At 44.1% G+C, this 21657-nt stretch overlaps 2 protein-coding genes across 4 annotated transcripts in view; one reads left to right on the forward strand and one right to left on the reverse strand.

The window, feature by feature from the left end:
• Positions 1-16650, forward strand: part of WDR33 (WD repeat domain 33) — a 70369-nt gene extending 53719 nt beyond the window's left edge. Inside the window, exons 12-23 of one of the 2 annotated variants that reach the window (XM_027724780.2) lie at positions 518-612; positions 804-812; positions 1421-1507; positions 1752-1891; positions 2261-2413; positions 2782-3810; positions 7868-7970; positions 8214-8676; positions 12198-12364; positions 12489-12581; positions 13363-13548; positions 16011-16650. In XM_027724780.2, the coding sequence (XP_027580581.1) occupies positions 518-612; positions 804-812; positions 1421-1507; positions 1752-1891; positions 2261-2413; positions 2782-3810; positions 7868-7970; positions 8214-8676; positions 12198-12364; positions 12489-12581; positions 13363-13548; positions 16011-16240 (2755 nt within the window). In that variant the 3' untranslated portion in view covers positions 16241-16650. Of the gene's footprint in view, positions 1-517; positions 613-803; positions 813-1420; positions 1508-1751; positions 1892-2260; positions 2414-2781; positions 3811-7867; positions 7971-8213; positions 8677-8774; positions 10970-12197; positions 12365-12488; positions 12582-13362; positions 13549-16010 lie in introns of those variants that run through there. The other variant, XM_027724782.2, reaches the window with a different exon arrangement.
• On the reverse strand, positions 7105-20679 carry SFT2D3 (SFT2 domain containing 3). 2 transcript variants are annotated; one of them, XR_003541433.2, is made up of 3 exons: positions 19307-20679; positions 16675-16909; positions 7105-12558 (listed from the first exon to the last, which is right to left on the reverse strand). XR_003541433.2 is itself a non-coding variant. In XM_039391125.1 (1 exon), exon 1 carries the CDS (start codon positions 20631-20633, stop codon positions 19971-19973), a length of 663 nt encoding a protein of 220 aa, XP_039247059.1. In that variant the 5' UTR covers positions 20634-20679; the 3' UTR covers positions 18690-19970. The 2 variants fall into 2 exon arrangements, 1 of the variants encoding a protein (XP_039247059.1); XM_039391125.1 differs by lacking the exons at positions 7105-12558; positions 16675-16909 and having other exon boundaries at positions 18690-20679.
• Positions 20680-21657: the final 978 nt, after the last annotated feature.

Consider the following 21657-nt stretch of genomic DNA (forward strand, 5'->3'; position numbering starts at 1 on the left):
CAGAGAGGTGGTGGATTCACCATCCCTGGAGATTTTTAAACGCAGATTGGACGTGGCCCTGAGTGCCATGATCTAGTAAATGGACTGGATTTGGACCAAGGGTTGGACTCGATGATCTCGGAGGTCTTTTCCAACCCAATCGATTCTATGATTCTATGATTTTGTGTGGGAATGTGTGTTTTGTACATATGAAGAATATATTTGAGCAAGAAGGTTTTGGAATGGACTAGAAATATATTTGTTCAGGATCTGATGTTGATGCCTTGTACTTATACCCATTATACTTTGAAGCATCTTCTAACTTGTAATTTTATAATTCATTATGATACTTGTAGGTTTTTTTTATTTTTGGTTTGAACCTCACACCTAGAGGTGAGATCTAGAACTGAACTTGATTTAGTAAGAGTTGAATCCTTATATAATCAAGATAGCACACTAAAAATCATAAAACTAATTAGATTAAAAGTTGTTAATGCTCTTGACCCCTTATTGAGATGATATAACTTCCTTTTGACAGCAAGTTTTGGACTAGAAATCGGCCTGGAGATAAAATGCGAGATCGTTACAACTTGAACCTGCTGCCTGGGATGTCAGAGGATGGTGTGGAATATGGTAAGGCAATTTTCCTCCCTGTGGAAGGAAGAGGGTTGGGATCATTAGCTGACACTTGTGGGTAAGGTGAGGAAGCAGAATTATAGTATTGCTGACCACCTAGTCAAAGATACCTTTTCATAAGGATGATTTTACTCTCCATGTTGTCAGTGATCACCATTCCAACAACGAGCTTTGTTCTGTTTCCACAGCTCCAGGAGGTAAGACCTGCTCTGTCAATCACAGGAAGGAGGTTTGGCTCTCCCTCTGGCAATATCTCCAGTTTACTTTGCTTCCTGAAAACTTCAGCTGTCTTCAAGACTTCCCACAGTCCTGAACTACAGCACGAAAAGCTTTCAAATTATTGAACTTCACTAAAATCTTCAAACTTTACTGCCCTCTTAAGGACTTATTTCAGTAATTTTAGGCTGCTCAGGGTGGGCCTCAGCCACTCATCTGTTTCTTCAGATTTTTGATTATTTGCTCTTTTGATGTGGGGAATGTTAATTACAGTGCACTACTTTAATCCCATTTAAGTTTTAACATATATAGATTTGTTATAACAAAAATGGGAATGGTTATCTGTTATACCCTAAATGTAACTTTGCTGAAAAGGCATAGTTTCTTTTGACATGTATTTATGAATCTGAATTTGCAGTTCTTTTTCTATCCTGTAATTCATGTATGGAACTAAAAGTGATCCTCCAGTTGTAAAATGTGTATTTACTATTGGGATATGATACTAATGGTAACAGCATGTAAGAATCCAAAGGGATAAAATGGTAAAGAAAAATGTTCCAAGTATAACTATTTATTGTTTTTTCTCTAGATGATCTGGAACCCAACAGCCTGGCAGTTATTCCTGGCATGGGAATACCTGAACAATTGAAAATAGCCATGGAGCAGGAGCAGATGGGTAAGTAGTAGCTAAGGAGAAGCATTTTACTGAGCAATCCAGATACTGTGTGACTTTTTTTTCATTCCTTTCATATTTTTTGAGAGCACAGATGCTTTTTTCTGAAGTTCTGTGTTGTGTGTATTTCCTGTGTAAAGAAGGAGGAGCTGGAAACCTCTTGATCTCTTTTGCTAAATAAGCTGTAAAAATAATAAAGGATCCCTCTGTAAGCCTGCTCTGACTGTTTGTTCCCCTGGTGCCAAAGGGAAAGATGAGTCGAATGACATTGAAATGACAATCCCAGGACTGGATTGGGGAATGGAGGAAGTAATGCAAAAGGACCAAAAGAAAGTGCCACAGAAAAAAGTTCCCTATGCAAAGCCAATACCAGCTCAGTTTCAGCAGGTGAGTACCTGATACACAGGGAACAAAATAATCTGTTATTTTCCCAACTTCAAAAGGTGTGTGGCTGTTGAAATGTTTTGGATTTCCAGTATCAGCACTTCTATTTCAACACCCAGTGCCATTTATCACAGTAGCTAGTTTAATTACAATTTAAACATAAAAATACTTGGTTAAATCCCTTATGTCTTGTATCTACACCAGGAAAAAAGTTACAAGATGTGGAAGTTGTATTCAGCATTGGTTTTAGCTTCCAAGTATCCACACTGTATCCATACTACACAGTGTTTCAGCACATCCTTTTTCAATGCAACAATGTGTTGTATAAATGTTGTTCTGCATAATTAATCTTGTGTTTCCTAATTTTTATAGGCGTGGATGCAGAATAAAGTTCCTTTGCCTCCCCCACCTGAGCCATTGAATGATAGAAAGGAGGATATTAAGCTGGAGGAGAAAAAGAAATCCCAGGCAGAGATTGAGCAGGAAATGGCAGCACTTCAGTACACAAACCCACAGCTCTTGGAGGTTTGTGTGGAAACACTTATTAGCAAATTTTCTTTAGTCCTCTATGTGATAGATTTGGACTTCAGCACTAAAGTGAGCAGCTTCCTTTTGTAATGCTGTTTTCACCTTTTTGTAAAAAGACACCTGATGAGGATTTTGCACTGAATGTGTGATGCTGGGAAACCTTCAGTGAGGCCCCCACATCTCAGATAACCGACACTGATCTGTGGGTCTCGTCAGTTAGTGATTTCTCTTTAGTTAGTTATTTCTGTTAACTACAAGAAAAGCATTTTTACTCCTGAGAAATGAAATGATGGCTTCTGATTTTTAGTTGTAACATATTTCTGTGCTTATTTGATTTTCTGGGTCTCTTTTTTTTTTTTGGACAGCAATTGAAAATTGAGAGACTTGCACAAAAGCAAGCAGAGCAAGTGCAGCCACCGCCCCCAGGAGGATCTCTCCATGGACCCCAGCCTTTCCCAGGGCAAGGCCCTATGTCACAGATGCCTCAAGGCTTTCAGCAGCCCCTTCCACCTCAGCAGATGCCAATGAATATGCCTCAGATGGGACCTTCTGGTCCACAAGGACAGTTCAGACCTCCGGGACCCCAAGGTCCATTACACCAAGGAGCTGGAGGTCCACAAGGGTTCATGGGACCACAAGGACCTCCAGGTCCCCAGGGGCCTCCACAAGGAATGCCACGGCCTCAGGATTTACATGGACATCAAGGAATGCAGAGACATCCAGGCCCCCATGGGCCAATGGGGCCTCCAGGTCCCCAGGGTAGTGCCGGCCCTCAGGGACACTTGGGACCGCAGGGCCTGCCGGGCTCTCAGACTCATTTGGGACCGCAGGGTCCACCTGGCCCACAAGGTCACTTGGGTCCTCAAGGTCCCCCTGGAGGTCAAGGAATGCAGGGGCCACCCGGTCCACGAGGAATGCAAGGACCTCTTCCTCACGGCATGCAAGGAGCTCCCGGATCTCAAGGGATGCAGGGCCCTATATCCCAAGGACCTTTGATGGGACTTAATCCAAGAGGGATGCAGGGTCCACCAGGACCCAGAGATAACCAGGGACCTAATCCACAAGGGATGATGATGGGTCATCCACAAGAAATGAGAGGTCCTCATATGCAAAGTGGTTTACTAGGACATGGCCCCCAGGAGATGCGGGGCCTGCAGGGACCCCCGCCCCAAGGTACAATGTTGGGACCTCCACAAGAACTGCGTGGGCCACCCGGTCCTCAGGGCCAGCAGGGACCTCCACAAGGCTCCTTAGTGGGGCCTCAAGGAAACATGCAAGGACCTCAGGGACAGCCAAACCCTTCGAGGGGGCCTCACCCTTCTCAGGGCCCTCTGCCCTTCCAGCAGCAGAAAACGCCTCTGTTGGGTGACGGGCCTCGCCCCCCGTTCAATCAGGTACGTGCTGCTCTGTGGAACAGGAGGAGTGTTAAGAAGGTGGGAATGATGACTGTTATGTGGTAGGAACGCACAGCAGGAGCTGAGAGGCTCCGGGTTGGGTATTCCTTGCAAGACTGAGGCCTCAGGAAAACTGAAGTGATAATGGAAATGATTCTGTAGCTTGGAAAGCGCAGAGGTAGAAGGTGTCCCTGCCCATGGCAGGGGAAATAGGTGATCTTCCAGCCCAAACCATTCTGTGATTCTATGACAGTTAACTGTGGAAAAAGGATTATTGGGAATACTGTTACACAAGTCAATCTGCTGTGAAAATAGGTAACCTTAAGAGAAACTCAGGGTTTTTTTAATTTAAAGACCCTGAGCTGTCTTAAGCGGGGTATTTCCTGGGGAGTAGACAAGCACTAATAAAAGTTGAATTTAAACAAGCTGAACAAATGAAAAGTCATATGTATTAATTAAAGCATGTTATTGCCAACTCTGTTATCCAGAGTAGTTAATCTGAACTATGGGATGGATTTACCATAGATGCTGACACAGCTGGAATCAGCTTAGGTCTGGTTGCACTCAGTGCAAAGGGACACAGCTGTCCCGTTCCCTGCCTTTAGCCACCTCTCTACTTCCTGGAGCACGAGTTCAGAGACAGCCTTTGACCTCTGTGAACTCCTTACTCCTACTGAGGAGCAGGAGAGGGAGCACAGGTACTGAGCAGGTTTGTGTAGGACTAGCCCAGGTCTGGTGTGATGAGCACTGAGCTAGAAGTGCTGAGCAGGGCCTGGGTGTGTGCTGACAGCCAAGGAGTTGTCCCTGTGCCCTGCTGCCTTGGCATCAGCTCCAGGAGGGTTCACCAGCTCAGCAAGATACTAGGCATAGCTGACCTGGAATACTGGAGAGTGCTGCTTATAGGCACACCAGTTGATTCTGCAGGAGTCAAGTCAGGCTTTGATAAGTCTGGTTCAGCACCAGCTGCAGCCTGCTCTGTCCTCTCCAGCACCTTCCATTTTCTGCTCTACCACACAAAACACAGAGCTCTCCTTGGTTACTGGCTCTCACAAGTTCCTATTTGGATGGCACCAATTCTGTACTTTAAGTTTTCTCAACTGTCTTCAGTTGTTGGTGAAATTTGAAAGGGAAGTTTGGAAAAAAAAAAGGTGTCTTTCAACCAGAATTGACTCTTTTAGACCTGTGCTCAGTAGTTTTCAGTCAAAGCTTTGGACATGTATGTGCACATATAGTTCTTAGTGTGTACTCCAGTGCCAGTCACAGTGAGAATGACATATTGAAATGAGCTTTAGCTCAGTGATTCCTTTTCAGATTGAGGCAGAGTAACCTGCAAATTGTGGGTTTATTTGACTGTTTTTTCCTTACAAATCAATAATTCAGTAATTCCCTCCACAAGTCTGTTAATGTGCCACTATTGCTGAGATTTTTTTAAAGGATCCAAGTTATGCAAATGAGCGTTGGTTCCACATCTGTATAACTTAAACCAGCACAGTGTTTCTCATTGCTGTCCCAGGGAGACTGATTTTTCTGCTTTGAGAATAATTACCATGTATGTGGAGGGCTGTCCTTGTCTGCTAACACTGTTCAGAATTCAGCAGGCTGCTCTTGGCAGGTGACTGGTTATTTTCAGTGAATGCTGCTATCTGGAAGGCTTTTATAGGTACTAAAAAAATGACAAAGCAAGGTATTTTGACCATTTCTTCTTCCTTGTGCACCTTTAGTACGGTAATGGCTTTTCAAAATTAACATATTTTAAAATTCATAATGTCAGGTTTTGCTCCATTTTGCTTCTTTGTAACATGAATATAGCAGCAGTTCCTGTTTAAAAAGGCCCCATCCGTGGTTTTTTTTTCTTTAAGTAGGCTTTAGCTTGTTTTGTGTTCTGAATTTGACATTTATCTTCTGTAATCTTGTACAAATCACTTGCCTTCCTTTTCAGTAGCAGAAGGGTGTGAATATCAGCTTTATCAAGGGCTTGTGACATTAATAAAGAACACTTACAGAGATTAACTCTTAGAAATATCTTTATAAGATATCACTATTACTGTACCTGACATACACTGGAAGCAGAGGTTTTCTGGGGTACACAGGGCCATTTACAGCTTTTAGTAAGATATCTCTTTCTGAGCTCTACTTTTCAGTTTCAAGCCCTGCTTGAGGCCTAGAATGCATTTAGAAAGGAAAATCGGGTGAAAATGCAGTGTTAGGGCTCTGTGTTCCCAGCTTGGCAAAAACATGGTTTGTTTGAAATAAAGGTTTCTGCTAAACACTAAGGAAACTCATTTAGTGAGTGCTAAAAAATGCTGCTTTGCTTGAACACTAGTGGCATAAATGGAAGAAGTTCCATGATGTTTATTTTAAGTAAGCATATGCTAAATATATGAGAAATCCTAGAACTCTGGCAAGGTTTTGGTTAGGAACAGCAGAGGGATCTTACCTAGTCAGGGGGTTGATTTGTTCTGGACTCAAGTCAACATTCAGTAACTAGGAAGGTATTTTTGGTTTGTCTGAGGTTTTTTTATTTTGGCCATTTATTTTGCTTATTTTTTCAACATCCTAACAAAATAAATCAATACAGATATGATGTTTGTAGTATATATTTGTGGGTTTTCTTGCATTTATCACCTGTGTTGCAGTTGAATATAAATGTTTAATTTAAAACCATATTTTAAGATATGATGGCAAAAATGCAAAGAATGAACTTACTGCTTCTCTGCAAACAGAAAAAAAAGGTAGTGTTTCTCCAGAATAAATGCAGAGCATGAAAATTATTTGATTCATGGAGAAGTTAAGCAGTCTAATTATGATACAATGATGTGATGGAATACAGGTCTTTAAGTATTTCCAGACTACCTGAAGTCTGGAGGGGTTTTTACAAGTCAGTATGAAGGCCAGGTCTAAATCTTACATACCAGACATGTCTAGGAAAAAAATGTTACATGTTTAGGGGTTTCTGGGAGGACTTTGGTTTTTTGGTCATGTCAGCGTAAGAAGGTTTTTTATAGCACTCCTGCAGGTTGCAACTCTGTCTTGTTCACGTTTTTACTTCTGGATCTTGTAATTACTTCTAAATATTGTACATGCCCCTTTTCAGTTCCAGTCAAGTACAAACCCCAAATGATGACTTTTTTCAGGCCTTTGCTGTTTTAAGGCAGAATCAGACCATAGTCCAAACAACCGGTGTCACCACAGTGGGTCCATCTAAACTTGGTGCCTTTCGTGGGTCTGTGACAGCAGCTAAATTTCAAGAGCATTTTTTATCCTCTAAAATTCACACACAAAAAAGAGAGAAAGTAACAAAAGACACCTACATAGTTTATTTTTTTCTTTGGGGTCACATAACATACACAGACCTCTGCCCACTCTGCTGCTTCTGTTTGAGGAAGGAGGTGACTGTGGCTCCTGCCTTTAGCCCTGTCAGTGCTGAAAACCCCCTTAACAACTTGGTATTTAGCCAAGAGTTAGCACTTTTTTTTAATCCTAAAATTAAAGAAAAAAAACTTTGCCAGCATGTTAAAAATGAAACTCATGTATTTCCATGTTAACAGCTTAGAGTTTTACAGGAAATGTTCTCTTACAGCCCTGTTGTTGTCCCCCATCCCAACATTCTTGATATTTGTTTTTGTACATATAGTTTCTCTTTTTTGTTCATTATCAAAGGAAATCTTTGGTCTATGCAGCTCTTTAACTGCATATAAATCAGTGCCTGATATTTTTCAAACAAATATACACTGTTTCCTCATCTAGAGGAATAGAATATTCAATACATTCTTATAGAATATTCATACTGAGCCAGAATATGAGCTTTATTATCTTTGGTTGTTATAAGTAAAACATTAATCCTTGAAATGCTGTTCCTATAAAATTATGTGTTTCTCAGTGACTGAAAGCATTACTGATATGAATGCCTGAAAAATGAGGCTGCAACCATTGGAACATGAGCTGTTTCTGTTGTATAACCTGTGCAGATGCAGTTTTTATGGAAAGAAAATTGGTTTGCACTCTTACAAAATGTTTAAACTACTCACACATGGCTTTTCTCCTTACTTGCTCCCAGGATGGACAGAACCCTGGTCCTCCTCCGCTGATACCAGGCCTGGGGCAGCAGGGAGGACAAGGTCGTCTTGGCCCTCACAACCAAGGACCTGGTCTTAACAAAGGTAATTAAATGTTCTCCTGCGAGTCAGTCTCCTAAAAGAGGGGCTGTCCCAGTGCAGTGCTTCCAGAGAGAAATGGCTGAGAGCTTCCATAGATGTGGGCTGGAATACAGGGGAAAAGTTTTCCCAGAAGTATTGGTTAGTGTGAAATGTATCGTGTGCTTTGTAGAACTGTATGAACTAGAGCACCCTTGAGTATTTTAGAAAACGTTACAGAAAGCTGCTGTGATTTTTTTTCTCCTGCAGGTGACACCCGTGGTCCCCCAAACCATCACCTGGGCCCGCTGTCCGACCGACGGCACGACCAGAACAGCGGCGGCCCCGAGCACGGGCCCGAGAGGGGCTTGTTCCGAGGTGGCCAGGAGTGGGGGGATGGCAGAGACAGCAGGGGCTTGCCAGACAGACGAGGACCTCACCCCGATTTCCACGATGACTTCGATCGACCAGACGACTTCCGTGAAGATTTCCATCCGGATAAGAGATTTGGCCATCGCCTGCGGGAGTTCGAGGGGAGAGGGGGCCCACCACTGCAAGATGAGAAATGGAGACGAGGTGGACCCGGGCCTCCCTTTCCTCCCGACCACAGGGAATTCGAGGGAGGCAGTTCAAACCGTGGGCCTCCTGGTGCTTGGGAAGGACGGAGACCTTCAGATGATAGATATCCACGGGATCCTGAGGATGCACGCTTCCGAGGAAGACGAGATGAGAGGTAAGAATAAATCTACTTCTCTTTCTTGGGTTAAAGGGTAAATGGAGGGAACTCTTTTTTCCTGGTTTCCTTTTCATTAAGGAGTCTATCTGTTTCAGATTTATAAACTGGAAACCAATAAGGAAATGAAAACTCTAATATACCTGAGTATAGAGTCCATAAAAATCATTCAGTAGTAGAAGAAAACTTGACAAATGGTCATTGTACACAGCAGCTTCCGTGTCTGTAAACAGTAAGTAAAGAGAAGGGAGAAAGTTTGTAGAGAAGATCCAGTGACACAGGATGAAGATTTGAGACCGTTTTGATGAAAATTGAGAGGAGACATGAAGGTTAAAGTGACAAACTTTTGAACATTAGACGTGGATTTTGAGACTGTCTCCAGTCACAAACTACAGCGTGAGACTGTAGGATGAGATGTAGAGACTGTAGGATGAGATGCAATGTCCTTGTAAGGAGCAGGAACAGTGATCCTACCGTTGGATAGAAGGGACAGAGCTACAGCATCTGTTGGACTGTCGAGACTATTTTCTTATGTGTTTGCTTGTAGAAATTTTATTTCTCTTTCTGACTTATTTCTTAATGCCAAGCAAAGGACTCAAAAATAATCTGATTTAGAGCAATGTTCATGTCATTGCTCACAATCTCCAAATAAATCACAAAGGGATGAATTTGCTTCTAGTTACCAGTTTAAATATGGAGGTATTACACTGACTTCAAGATTAACTGTCAGGAAAATTGCTCCAGATTTATGCTGGTTTAACTGAATGAAATTTGGCCTCCAAGGTCTAAGCCTCTCACTGACCACCAACTCTCTATGTATAAGAACATGTGCTTGTACAAATATGCTGTGGTCTCCACATAATGTGAATTTTGTGTGTTTTAGTTGCCTTTTAAATAATTTTCTTACATTCCTTTTACTTTGCATCTATACAGCTCTTCTTTTAGCTATTTTCTACCTAGCTCTGTAAAGATGTATCTTCCTTTTGTGTGAAGAGTATGAAAAGAAATGAACAGTAACTAAAAGAAGGTAACAATTAAAGCCATTTTTAAAAAGTAAAGCCAGAGAGAATCCAAGCTGAATGGTCTGCATCAGAGAACTTAAAAAGACATAGCAGACAACACTTTTAGAAGCTCAGTAGAGATTTTCAGATCTTATATTGAAAACGCTTAGGGACTGGAAAATATTTTATTATGGTCCTGATTTTTCAGAAGTTTCAGGAAGGGAAACAAGAACCTGACTTTTTAACTAAGAGTAATCTGCTTATCAGAATACAAGTGTTTGTCCAGAGTTTGCAGTGATTTGGCACAGAGCTCTACAGGGCTCATTGTGCTTGTAAACTCGATGAATTTCTCAGAATGAAGGTGAACAAGGTGCCATTTACTGCAGATGCTGTGGTGGACTTAATCCCAACCACTCCTTTAGCTGACTTGGTTTAGAATTGAGATTGTAAGCGGTTTGATCAAGCATGAGAGGCAAATGTGTGTATGTATGTTTCTCTCTAATTTCCCGTCCTTTTCATCCCTGTCCTGTTCTTACTCTACCTGTGCATATCAACATGATGCTTCTACTGCAGAGACCTGCCTCTTCCTGCCTGCTAATCTGCACAGTGTGTAGTTGTGTACAGTAAGGTCCTAGGCCTCGAGGAAGAAGATATGAGAGCAGTCAAACGGGAACTGAGCCCGATGCAAGGCAGGGCTTTCCGCGTGACTGATGTGAAAAGGTGAATGAGGATATCCATACCACAGTTCTAGGGGCTGTGGCTGTGTCAGGCATAGGTATGGTAGATTTCAAAACTCAGCTGGGTCCGTAAGTTGCCTGAAAGCAATAGGAAAGGCTCTGTTCCTGCAGCCCTAGGGCCTTGTGTTGCAAATCTTGGTAATTTTCAAGCCTAAGCAGAATCACACCATGTCAGTATTAAAGTGGGAGGCCCTCTAAGAAACATCTAGAGGACTGTGCTGTTTCAAGGCTAAACAATATTGCTCTGTGATTATCTGAACCATTTGTACCTGAAACTGTTGAGTTTGTTTTCCTAAACCATCCAGGTTAATGTAAATGGTTCATGGTCCGTACACAGCACTCCTCCATTCACTGTTGTACCTGTACAGGGACAGCAGCCTCCTCTCTGTATTGTGCTTGTTTTCTGGGAGGTGGAGACAGACCTATTGTTTTTTATTAAAAACAATGTAAAAGTTTAAAAATATTGTATTGTGTTATGACTACTGTTAAAATATTTAAATTTGTAATTAAAAGGTTAATGTTGTTAAAATTCTAAATAAAAGTATCTAAAGTTTTGCTTGTAATAGGATGCACTGTGTCGTTAATGAGCTGGGGAAGGGGATGCTGCACACAGCCAACAGCATTGGAATATTGTGGTGGCTCCAGTTTGGCCAGTGTGGAACTGGGAACAGCAGGGAGGTGGGGGGCATCTGTGACTGGGCAAGGAATGCTCCACACTGTGTGCTGTCACTGAGGGTGGGGTGGCACGGCGAGGACTCAGCACCACCTAAACACTCGCCCTGTGCCTGCAGAGACCCTGGGCTGTGTCTGAGGCTGGCGTGCACCTTCCAGGGGCAGTCACCACAGAACATGGATGTGCTTTACAAGCACTCCAGGTGTTTCAACTGGTCATGTCAGAAACAAAACTATTAATTATTCATGCAGCCATCTGCAGGCTGACCTGACATGGCACTGACAGGTCAGTAAGAGCCATTCTCCTCTCTGGAGAGCTGTCCAGGCCCCCCCAGTGCGGTGCTGGAGGAACTGTACTCAGTTAAGATGAGGTGGAGAATCCAGTCATACCAAATTCCTGAAGATGCTGTAGAAGTAGAAGGCAATTATCAAACTTCAATGCCATAACTACATTTTGCAACACAAAGTTCTTGATTGTTGCAGCTGGATAAACTGCTCTTCAGGTTGCAGAATGCTGCTGTGTGCTGTTCCACCATCACTGTCCCTACAGAGCCAAGGGCAGTCTAGATGCACTTGCTAAAGTTGTAAACTTTGAAGAATGGAATGAAAAAGAGAATATTTTGGCAAAAGAATTATAGAATCAATAGGAATGAGATGCTGGGATATTTTGTTATAGCCGTGATTCTCATTGCTTGTGTGTTTTCCGTTTGTTTTATCACCAAAATGGAAAGAGAAAAAGGGAATGGAAATGTAAGACCACCACAGTTAAGGGAAAATTACTTTTCCTTGCCTTACCTCACCTTACATCTATCATCACTCGTTATTTTTTTTTCCTACCTTTTCATTAAATGAATGCAGTATGTTTAACAAAATTTTCCTTCTATGAAAAGCCAACACAATCAACAGAAGGAAATATGAGGGGAAAACTACAAAAATGGCTATGAAAGTGCTCGAAGGCAGCAAATGAGCACTTTTCCACCTACATATCCTGTTCTAGTAACTGTATGTGCTGTAGCATTAGGTGAAACAGTTCAGAAATGAGTTGATTATAAAACTGAACCTGACTCAGTTCTACCTAAATCCCATATTTGTATCGTGTTCTTTCTTGCAGCTTCAGAAGAGGAGGACCCTCGAGACATGAGGGCCGGGGACCCAGGGGCAGAGATGGCTTTCCTGGCCCTGAAGATTTTGGGCCAGATGACGCTTTTGACTCTCCAGATGAAAACTCCAGAGGAAGGGACCATGGTGTCCGGGGGCGAGGTCGCGGTGCTCTGAGAGGTGAGGGGAACGTTCTTCCACATGGAAATGCAAGGAGGAAGGAAGGGCATTTCTTGGGCAAACAGTATTCTCGTGAATGCAGTGTCTTTTCTCACTCCTGTCCCCTGTTTCTCTTACTGCTCAGGAGCCCGGAAGGGTTTGCTTCCTACTCCAGATGAATTTCCACGCTTTGAAGGAGGGCGGAAACCAGAATCCTGGGATGGAAACAGAGAACCAGGTAAAACATTTGGTCAGGTTTGTAGACTTCTACAATATAACCACTTTAAAAAGTATTTTAAAATCACCTCTTTTTATTGTACCTTGTGTGTTTGTTACCAGTATTTTACCATGAGAAAAGCCAAACACAGTTCTTTAGTCTTTTAAATTTAGGAAAAAAAGAATTATGCAGAATTTAACTGACTCTAAATACAACTGTCTTCCTGAACAAAAAGTTACTGTGGCCTCAAAGTCTTGATTTTCAGTTGAGTTCTTGTACAGCCCAGAACTGCCTGGGCAGCTGTCCCTTGTGGATGACTGAATCACAGTCATTGTGTGTTTTTTAAGATATATATTAATGCCAGTAGTAATCTTTCACTTGTTTGGCATCTTCTTTGTTTGCAAGAATAATGTTTTCAGCTACAATGTCTGACAGTTTGTTGGTATGTGCATTTGTGTTACAAATGGCAGCCTCATATGGGGCAAAACTGTGTAGAATGTCATGGGAAAAATGAGCACAAATGACACGTGAATAAATGAATGCCTCTAAAATGATGAAAACATTTTATACTGAAAAGAACACTTTTCAGTATAAAATCTGCCACATTTTTCTTTCCCATCAAACACCTGTTTTACCTTTAGCTTTCTTACTAAATAATGGGACAGGGGAAGCTTTATGTAATTTGAACTTTAAACTGTGTGCCAAAGAGTGTGGGCAGTATGTAAATTTGTGTGACTGCCTCCAAAACTGAGGAATAAGGACCCAGTGAACATTACTCATTATCCTGTGTTTTTGTGCCCAGGTCCTCGTCCAGATCACCCTCCTCACGAGGGACACTCTCCAGCCAGCAGAGAACGTTCTTCCTCGCTCCAGGGTATGGACATGGCCTCACTGCCACCACGGAAACGCCTCTGGCACGATGGACCGGGCACCTCTGACCACAGAGACATGGATGCTCCAGGTGGACCCCCAGAGGAGAGGGGCAAAGGTAAAAAGCCCCTTTTATTGAAACCCTTATGTAACAGTGGCATGTTTTTCAACATTAGGCTTATCTAGAACTTCTCTGTTCAGAGGGGATAAAGCTGAGCTAGGAAATATCTGACCTGGGAAGCTAAAGAGCGTAGGAACATGTCTTATAGGAACATAAGAACAGAGGGATTTTGTGGGACATCAAATCCAAATCTTCTCTCCAGCATTATAGAATCCTCTTCCTTATTGCCCTGTTCAAAAGCAGTTAGTTTTTGGCTCCCTGTTACTCCAGCTGGAAAACTCATTGAGAACACTTTTTTGTCATTTTCAGAATAGTTTTTTGTTACTCATGCTTGTGCTATCATCCTTTGACTGAAACATAAGAACACTGAGCCTGTAGTGATATGTCCCTGAAATGTTCTCTAAACCTATGAAGATCTGCAGTTCAGTGATTTACTGAAATATTTTTATATTCAATGGCTTTTGACAGTTAACTTTTGTGTGCTTCTCTAATTGCTTTAAGAATCATATAAACTTTTGATATTCACAGGATCCATGGGCAGAGCTCTTAAACTTAATTGCAGTAGATTATGCTTTGAAAAAAAAAAAAAAGCAAGGAAAATGTTTCTCTCCTGCTTTGTGCCTACCATTCACTGATTTCATGTGATGTCTTGTGTTGTAATTAAGTTGAAAGTTGATTCCTGTTATTTCTGAATGCCATCTCTGATTGCACTGAACTCCACCATTTCCAGCCTGAAATAGCTCTTCTCCAGGTCAGAGCTCTGATCTGTTTAGTTGTTCTCTCTAGAAGTTGTTCTGTATCTTTTACTATCCATATTACTCTGTATATACTACTTTCAGTTTTAAATTATCCTTTTCTAAATTACACAAGGTAACTAGGAATTGCAGCACTCTGTTTAAGATGTGGTATAACCATGGATTTCTACACTTCCCTCGGTTTTGTTCTGTTTTCTCCATTCTTTCCTAACAGCTTCTCATGTCATAGTTCCCCCTAACTACTAAGCAGTCACATGCTACTGTAACCCACAAAACACATTGTTTTTGGAGTTTGTAGCTGGTTCAGAGCTATTGCTGTGCATGCCAGTTCCACAGTCATCCTGTTAGCCTCGAACTCACAGATCTCAGGACTGCTGTTGTGGTTTTGAAATGTTGGCTTTCTTTAATGTCCTCACACTGACTACCCACTGTCAGTAACAAAGGTCCTTCTCAGTTGCTTCCAGATGCTGAGCTACCAACCTACAGCTGAATTTTTTGTTGTTACTGCACAGCTTTGTCTTTGATGCCACTGAATTCCATCCCACTTCTCTTACCATTGTCTTGAAGCTCATTCAGTTTTAACTGCATGTCACTCCTCCTCTGCATGGACTCTATTCCCAGTGTTGTATTAACAGCAGGTTTTATCATTCTTTCATAGGTGTTTTGAATAAAACCCTGCTGGTAAACTCCCTCTCATATCAGTAGTTTTCCTTCCATAGCTGCATGCTGTGTTTCTCCAGTAGCCAGCATCCATCAAATCTGTGAGGATTCCTTCTCCAGCTTCAGTAATGATTAGTGATAACTTTCAGATTCTTTACTGAGGTTAAAACAATTGTTGTCCGGGCACAAGAATTGTGGCAATTAACTCAAAATGTGCTAAAGAAAGTTCAGAATGATGGCAGAAGGCCTGATAAACAAACCATGAACCAGCTTTAGTTGTATTAGTAAAGTCATCTAAAGATTAAAACTTCGTTAATTATGGAACAGTTTGGTCTCTGTTTTACACAGAACCAACCGGAGTCAACAAAAAAATCACTTTTGCTAAAGTGGAGCAGAAATATCCTGATATAGCTGTAGTGTGCATCCATAAAACAAGGTTACTGTTAAATTTGTTTTTTCAAAATACTGCTTGTTATTTTAGGCTAATGAATTGAGTTGGGTTTTTTTTAATGTTCATTTACATATCAAAACCAAGAAGATCTGTGAGAAGTAGAAAATCCTGTTCCTGGCAGTGAGAGCTTGTGTAGCTTTTGTTCCCAGTTAGTAGTAAAATAAAGTGGTTTTCCATTATTTCTAGCAAAAAAGAGAACAAAACAGTAATGTTACTCATTATCTTCACCATCAACCTCAACTGTCTCAACTTGTCATCAGTGCAGTGTCTTTGTTTAGGATTAAAAAAAAAGTATTTTGCAATAAAACCATAGCGAGAACCACAGATGGTGTCGAAGCACAAGAACCGGGAGTGCCTGGCAGTGTGGAGGATGTGCTGTCACTGTTTTGACTGTAGCAACTATAACCTCTAATTTCCAAGGAATTACTTGATTGTTGCCCAATTGTATAGAGGGAGGAGGCATAAAATTGTGGGTCTCGGCTACATATGGTCTGTGAATGATGACACCACAGCAGAACCACCTTCATGCACGGCGTGTCTGACAGGGGACACAGCTTAGACTTCAACCAGTAACTGCTGTGCTTCCTTTGTAGGACGAGGAAATTCAGGACCTTCACAAAGAGCACCAAAATCTGGGAGGTCTGGATCGTTAGATGGAGACCACCACGATGGATTCCACAGGGATGAAGCCTTTGGTGGAGGCCCCGGGGGAGGCAACAACCCCTCTCGAGGAGGAAGGAGCGGAAGTAACTGGGGAAGAGGAAATAACATAAACTCTGGCCAGTCACGAAGAGGAGGATCGAGGGGTGGAAGAGGACGATAGAAGAGGCTTTGGCTGGGTCACGCCCAGTCCTTGTGGGACAATATTTAAATAGACTGCTACTCTGGACTCAGTCATCTGCAATGCCACGAACCTGGATTCTTAACTGGGATAACTGAATGTGCATTAGTTCCTAACAGGGGTCTTTTCCTAAATCAGTCAACTGCCTCTAGCTGCAATATTGTAGCTGGCTTTGTTTTCTCCTCTCCGCTCCCATTTTCCTCACTTTCTTACCTACTTTATTTGTGAAGAGCTGGAATTTTTTTTAAGTGTTGGGGGACATGGAGTACTTCCACAGATTTCAGTTCACCTCCAGACAGAAACTTGTTTCTATATGTACAGTTTGTCAAAGAGTTACGTTGTTTTTGTATGAATACAGAATGTAATTTGCGCAAAAATTAACAAAAAATCAACGCAGTGTGTGATTCTTTACTCACCTATTACTATAGGGGGTTGTCTTTAGGCAAACTTGTGTTTCAGATGGAGCAACAGAACTACCTCCTGAAATCTCAGCCATTTAAAATACTGAGAGCTGACTCGTAGTTTTTTGGTTTATCATGTACAGAGAACCTTCATTTTCACCTTTAGCCACAGCTGTGTACAGATTACAAGTGGTGCTGATGTTAAAATTCCAAAACACAGGCAATCACCGCTGCTTGCTAGTCTGCCATCCTGGAAGAGAAAAACGTGGAACACCATTTAGAACAAGTTGTCAAAGACATAGTGTGAGTTATAACCTGGATTGCAAGACAGACATCATGACAAATACTGTCTTCACCTGGGTGAGTCAAGGGTTTTTGTTCAAAACAGCATCTGTTTATAGAAATTGAGAAAGAATGAAGTTTAGCGGCTTGACTGATATGTTTTACAACAGCTGCATGACACATTGCTTAAAGCTGTGGGTGTTCAGCAGAGTCTGGTGCATTAATTGCTGAAGTGCAAACCTCGATAGTTCATCACTTCCATATTAACACAAGTGTCTTTTTCTTTAGGATATTGTTACCTGATTTTTCTAGAGGAGGGAAATGAGAAGTAGGGGTTACTCCTATTTCCCACATTTCATAATAAAGCTGCTTACCAACCATGAGTTTGTCTTCCCCATAAATCATTCATGTTAATCATCTCCAGCCACCAGGCTATCAAAAGGTTCCTTTAATACCTTAAGCCTCAGTGAAAATGTTATAAGTACCTATACTACAGACCTTCTCAGGAAACTTCTACATTAAAAGTATAGCATATAATGTATAATGAAAAATTACTACCAGGCTTCCCTCTCTCCTGCCTTGAATTCCAGGTTATAATAAAATATATAAGTCAGTGTAGTTCTAGAGGCTACTGCAATACCACAGTGACACACGGCAGCTATTGCATCCGACTTCTCATACAGTCAGGTTCACCAAAGACTGGCTCAAGTCTTGATGATCTTACTTAAAGATCTCAAAGCACAAATGCTTAGCTGTTGTTCTCTTGGTTCAGGCAGTCACGAGTAGGGTTTTCTTCTTAGTTTTTAATTTGTAGTGTATAAAATGGCATTTGAAAATTCTAATTGATCATTAGCCTATAAAATCTTTGTCATGGGGCTCAGGAGAGACACAATGGTCTTAAGGGGATTAACTGGGAAACATCTGAGATGCATCTGATATGACAGTTTCTCCCTTGAGAGTAAAAAAAGTACTTTTTTGCTCTATCTGAAGGGCTTTGGTAACTTTGGGTATATGTCTGGGAGTTAGGATCTGTCCTGAAGTTTTCATGATAATCATTGGCAAAGAGGAAAGCTTGCCCTATTTTTTTTTTGTTAGCAAGCCCTACATATTTTTAGGGGGCTAAAAGAGGTCCAATAGAGGATGAGCTTTAGGCTTTAATTAAACCGCAGTCCTCTACCAAAACAAGTTAGAGTGTACCTAACTGTAGGTAGCAGCTTTATCTGGACAACTTTTATTTCCTCTGATGGGTGGTTAATTCCTTAAATGACTATGATACTTGGTGTTAAGTCATATTCTTCATCAAAGGGCAGCTTCTTTAGTTAAGTTTTGAAATATTTCACGATCATGAAGTATGCTCAGAAAGTTATAAGAAAACTTGACAATTAGCTAGCTTTTTTACAAAACCTTAGGTGACAGCATAGCAGGAGAGACAGAAGCAGCTTCCCAGTCTGTGATACCATGACTCACTATTGCTGGGAAATAGACAAAGTTATTTATTAGGAATGTACTTCTGTATTCTTCAGGTCATATTCTTTTACCAGTGTTGCACATAGAATCTTATACTCTACCTGTGAGTTTAGAGCTCCACCTTGTCTCAGATTTGTTTAATTTTATACTGCTGTTAGGAATAAAATCAATTTTATATACTGTAGCTTAGAAGTTGTAAAAATGAGAGAACTAATTTAATGCTATTCAGATAGCTCTGATATACATTTTTATGGGGAAAAAAAGTGACCATTAGTGAAATGTCTATATTGACAACTGGACGCAAATTGTTTTATTAAAGCAATCTATGTACATTTAAGTAACCCCTTTGACAATTTAATTCAGAAAGGTGAATACGTTAAACCTTAAGTGGTAGTAGCAGGTAAGTATTGCAGTGTTTGGTTTTATTTTGTCCATGAGGCACAAACGCTCCATGAGATCCTGGGGGTCTGCACAGGTGAGGCCTGGTGGTCCCATTTCCCTGCAGGAGCCCAGTGCACAGTCCAAACTGGAGCACCCAGCTCCGTCACCCTGAATTCAGCACCTTCCTAAGTAAGGCTCAGCTTCTGAACTGAAACGGAGCTCCAGTTATTAGCAAAACTATTTTTGAAGGTCATGCTGTGACAAGGAAGCAATTCCTGCCCCAGTTCAGAGAGCAAAATATATATACAAAATAAAGTTCTAAGAGATGAAGCTACCCTTTTAAAGCCTGAGGATTTGGTCCCTTACAGCTGCTCTAAGGCAGCAGCACCTGCAAAGGCCAAGGCTCCTAATTAATATTAGCACCTTTCATCCTCTCATTGTCATGCAGGAAGACCCCCCCTTACAGTTATGGGCAGTCTTTGCGACCCACAGCCCCAGGAAAGTTTGTTTCACTTACTGCATGGTATTTTAAAGCTGGTTTTAGAGAGAAATGCAGTTTAGTGGCCAAAGTCTTCAGATTCACCACAGCACGTTCAGAGTGTAGGGGTCAGTACAAAATGAGGTAAAAACAGTTAATTTTTGAACGCTGTCCCCCAGACGTGATCAGATTTTGCTAAATCATCTTCGTGTTTCAGCATTCGTCGGCCCTGCGCGCCTCGTCCGCTCCTCAGTAACGGGCAGGTCCGTAATTGCACCGCGTCGGCTTCGAGCTCACTCACGGTCTGAAGCAGCGGCAGCAGCCACGTGGTCCCATCCTGGAGGTAGGGAAGTGGGATGCTGCCAGCTCCTACCCAGCAGCGGAGCGACTCCAGGCCCTGGCTATGGAGCTGGCTGCGCCGTAAGGCAAATGCCGGCAGGCTGACACCTGAGCGCGGCAAGCACAGCTCGGGGTCACCGGGCCCGCTCCGGGCCGCCAGCCGCTGCTGCTGATCCTGGAGAACCGGCGAAGAAAACGCGTCAGGGCACGGAGAGAGCGGCGTTCCCCGTCTCGGAGTCGGCTGGCGAGAGCTCAAGGCTCTCGGCCCGCGGGCGAGTCAGTGCCCCTGACGCGGCCGCTCCTCCGCCGGGGCGGCGGCAGGGCCGGGCTCACCCGGGCAGGGCCGGGCTCGGCCCGGCCGCTCTCACACGGGCAGTGCCTTGCCTCGGCCGCTCAGCGCGGCGCGGAGCAGGCCGGCCAAGCGGCGCAGGCCGGCGGCACCGCCGGGGAGCGCGGCCAGGAGCGCGGCGGCGGCGGTGCCGAGCTGGGCGGCGGCGCCCAGCGCGGTGAGCGCGGTGCTGCGCAGCCCCAGCGCGGCGTACAGCGTCCCGAACAGCGCCGCCAGGTACAGCAGCGCCCCGCGCCCGGGCTCCCGCAGCAGCCGGGCGGGCCCGCGCAGCAGCGCGGCGGCGACCAGCGCGCACAGCGAGCCGAGCGACCAGAGAAGCGCGAACTTGCGGGCGCGGAGCAGCAGCAGCGGCGCGCACAGCGCGGCCAGCCCGAAGCACAGCGCGGCCAGCAGCACGCACAGCGCGCTGCCCACCAGCCGCTGCCAGCGCGAAAGCCCCGGCAGCCACGGGTCCGCCTCGCCCGCCCACGGCCACGCAGCGCCGCCCGGGGCGCCGGGGACAGCGCCCGGTGGGAACGGGTTCAGCGCGCCCAGCCAGGCCCGCAGCCCACCGCTGTCCCCCGCCTCCGCTTGAGAGCCGCCGGCGGGCGGCGAGGCGGGGCCCGCGCTGGGGCCGGCGGCGGCGGCAGCCTTGGACTGCGCGAGGTATTCGTGCAGCTGCCGGCCCAGGTCCGCCATGGCGGGGCCGGCACCGGCACCAGGCGCTACAGCGGGGCCGCCGCCCGCCCCGCCGCCATCTTGCGGGGGAGGAGCCGCATCCGGGCAACGGCGGCAACAGGTGCGCGCGGGGGCGCGCGCGTGCGCGGGGGGAGCCGAGGGCGGGTCGCGCGTGAGGGGCCGTGAGGGCTCGGGCGGGACCCGCCGAGGGCGGTGCGGTTCCCTGAGGCATCTGAGGGCTCTGTTGCCTACGAGGGCTCTGAGGGCTGCGAGGCGTAGGGCGTCTTGGAGGACCTTGGGGGCTGTGAGGGCTTTTAGGGGTTCTGAGGCCTCGCCTTTGAGAGCTGTGAGGGTGTAATGGCCTCAGCCCACTGGCGGGTTGCGGGGAGGGTAGTTTGATTTAGTCTGGGCGGTGCACGGAAGAAAGAACAAAATTCTCGGGAGGTTTAATAAACTTTTACTACAAACTTCGGAACGTTAAGGTAGAACAAGGTACTTGGCAAATTTTAAACCGACATCCAGACAAAGAAAGGCACTTCAGAAGGTCAGGTCGGTGAACACTTTCTGTGCTGGCACATTTCTTTTTTGAGAGCTGTGGAGGACGTTTTCAGATTTGGATGTTCATTTTTGGTGCTTTCGAGAGAACCTTGACCCATTTACGTCTTTTTTCAAATACACAGCGCCGTGTGGTGGAGGTTCACCAATGTCACCGTTCAGATGTTCCACTAGGTGGAGGTGTGTACTCATAAAACGACAACCCAAAGTGCGGATCCAAAGGTGAAAACGTCAAACGAAATGTGTCAGGACAGGAAAGTTTTGCTGACCTCCCCCTTTCCTGTGCGAATAGCCTTCCAGGTTTTGTTTTGCCCCTGTTCCCCGTTGCTTTTGTCTGGCCGAGGAGGGCGTCAAACCGCGGAAACCTGTTTTCTGCAGTGCCTTCTTTGTTCTACTGGGCCACACGCGCAGCACGGGAACGGGAGCCCTTTTTTGTTTTGCCCTGGGGGTGCGGGGGCCAGAGAACATCTTGCTTTTGGTGGTTTTGTGG

Source organism: Pipra filicauda, unplaced genomic scaffold (assembly GCF_003945595.2).
Source record: "Pipra filicauda isolate LSUMZ 115617 unplaced genomic scaffold, ASM394559v2 scaffold90_size2875636_pilon, whole genome shotgun sequence".
Classification (NCBI taxonomy): domain Eukaryota; kingdom Metazoa; phylum Chordata; class Aves; order Passeriformes; family Pipridae; genus Pipra; species Pipra filicauda.

Coding starts and splice junctions, on each gene's coding strand:
- SFT2D3 (XM_039391125.1), bottom strand. CDS start 20,633: ATGGCGGACCTGGGCCGGCAGCTGCACGAATACCTCGCGCAGTCCAAG.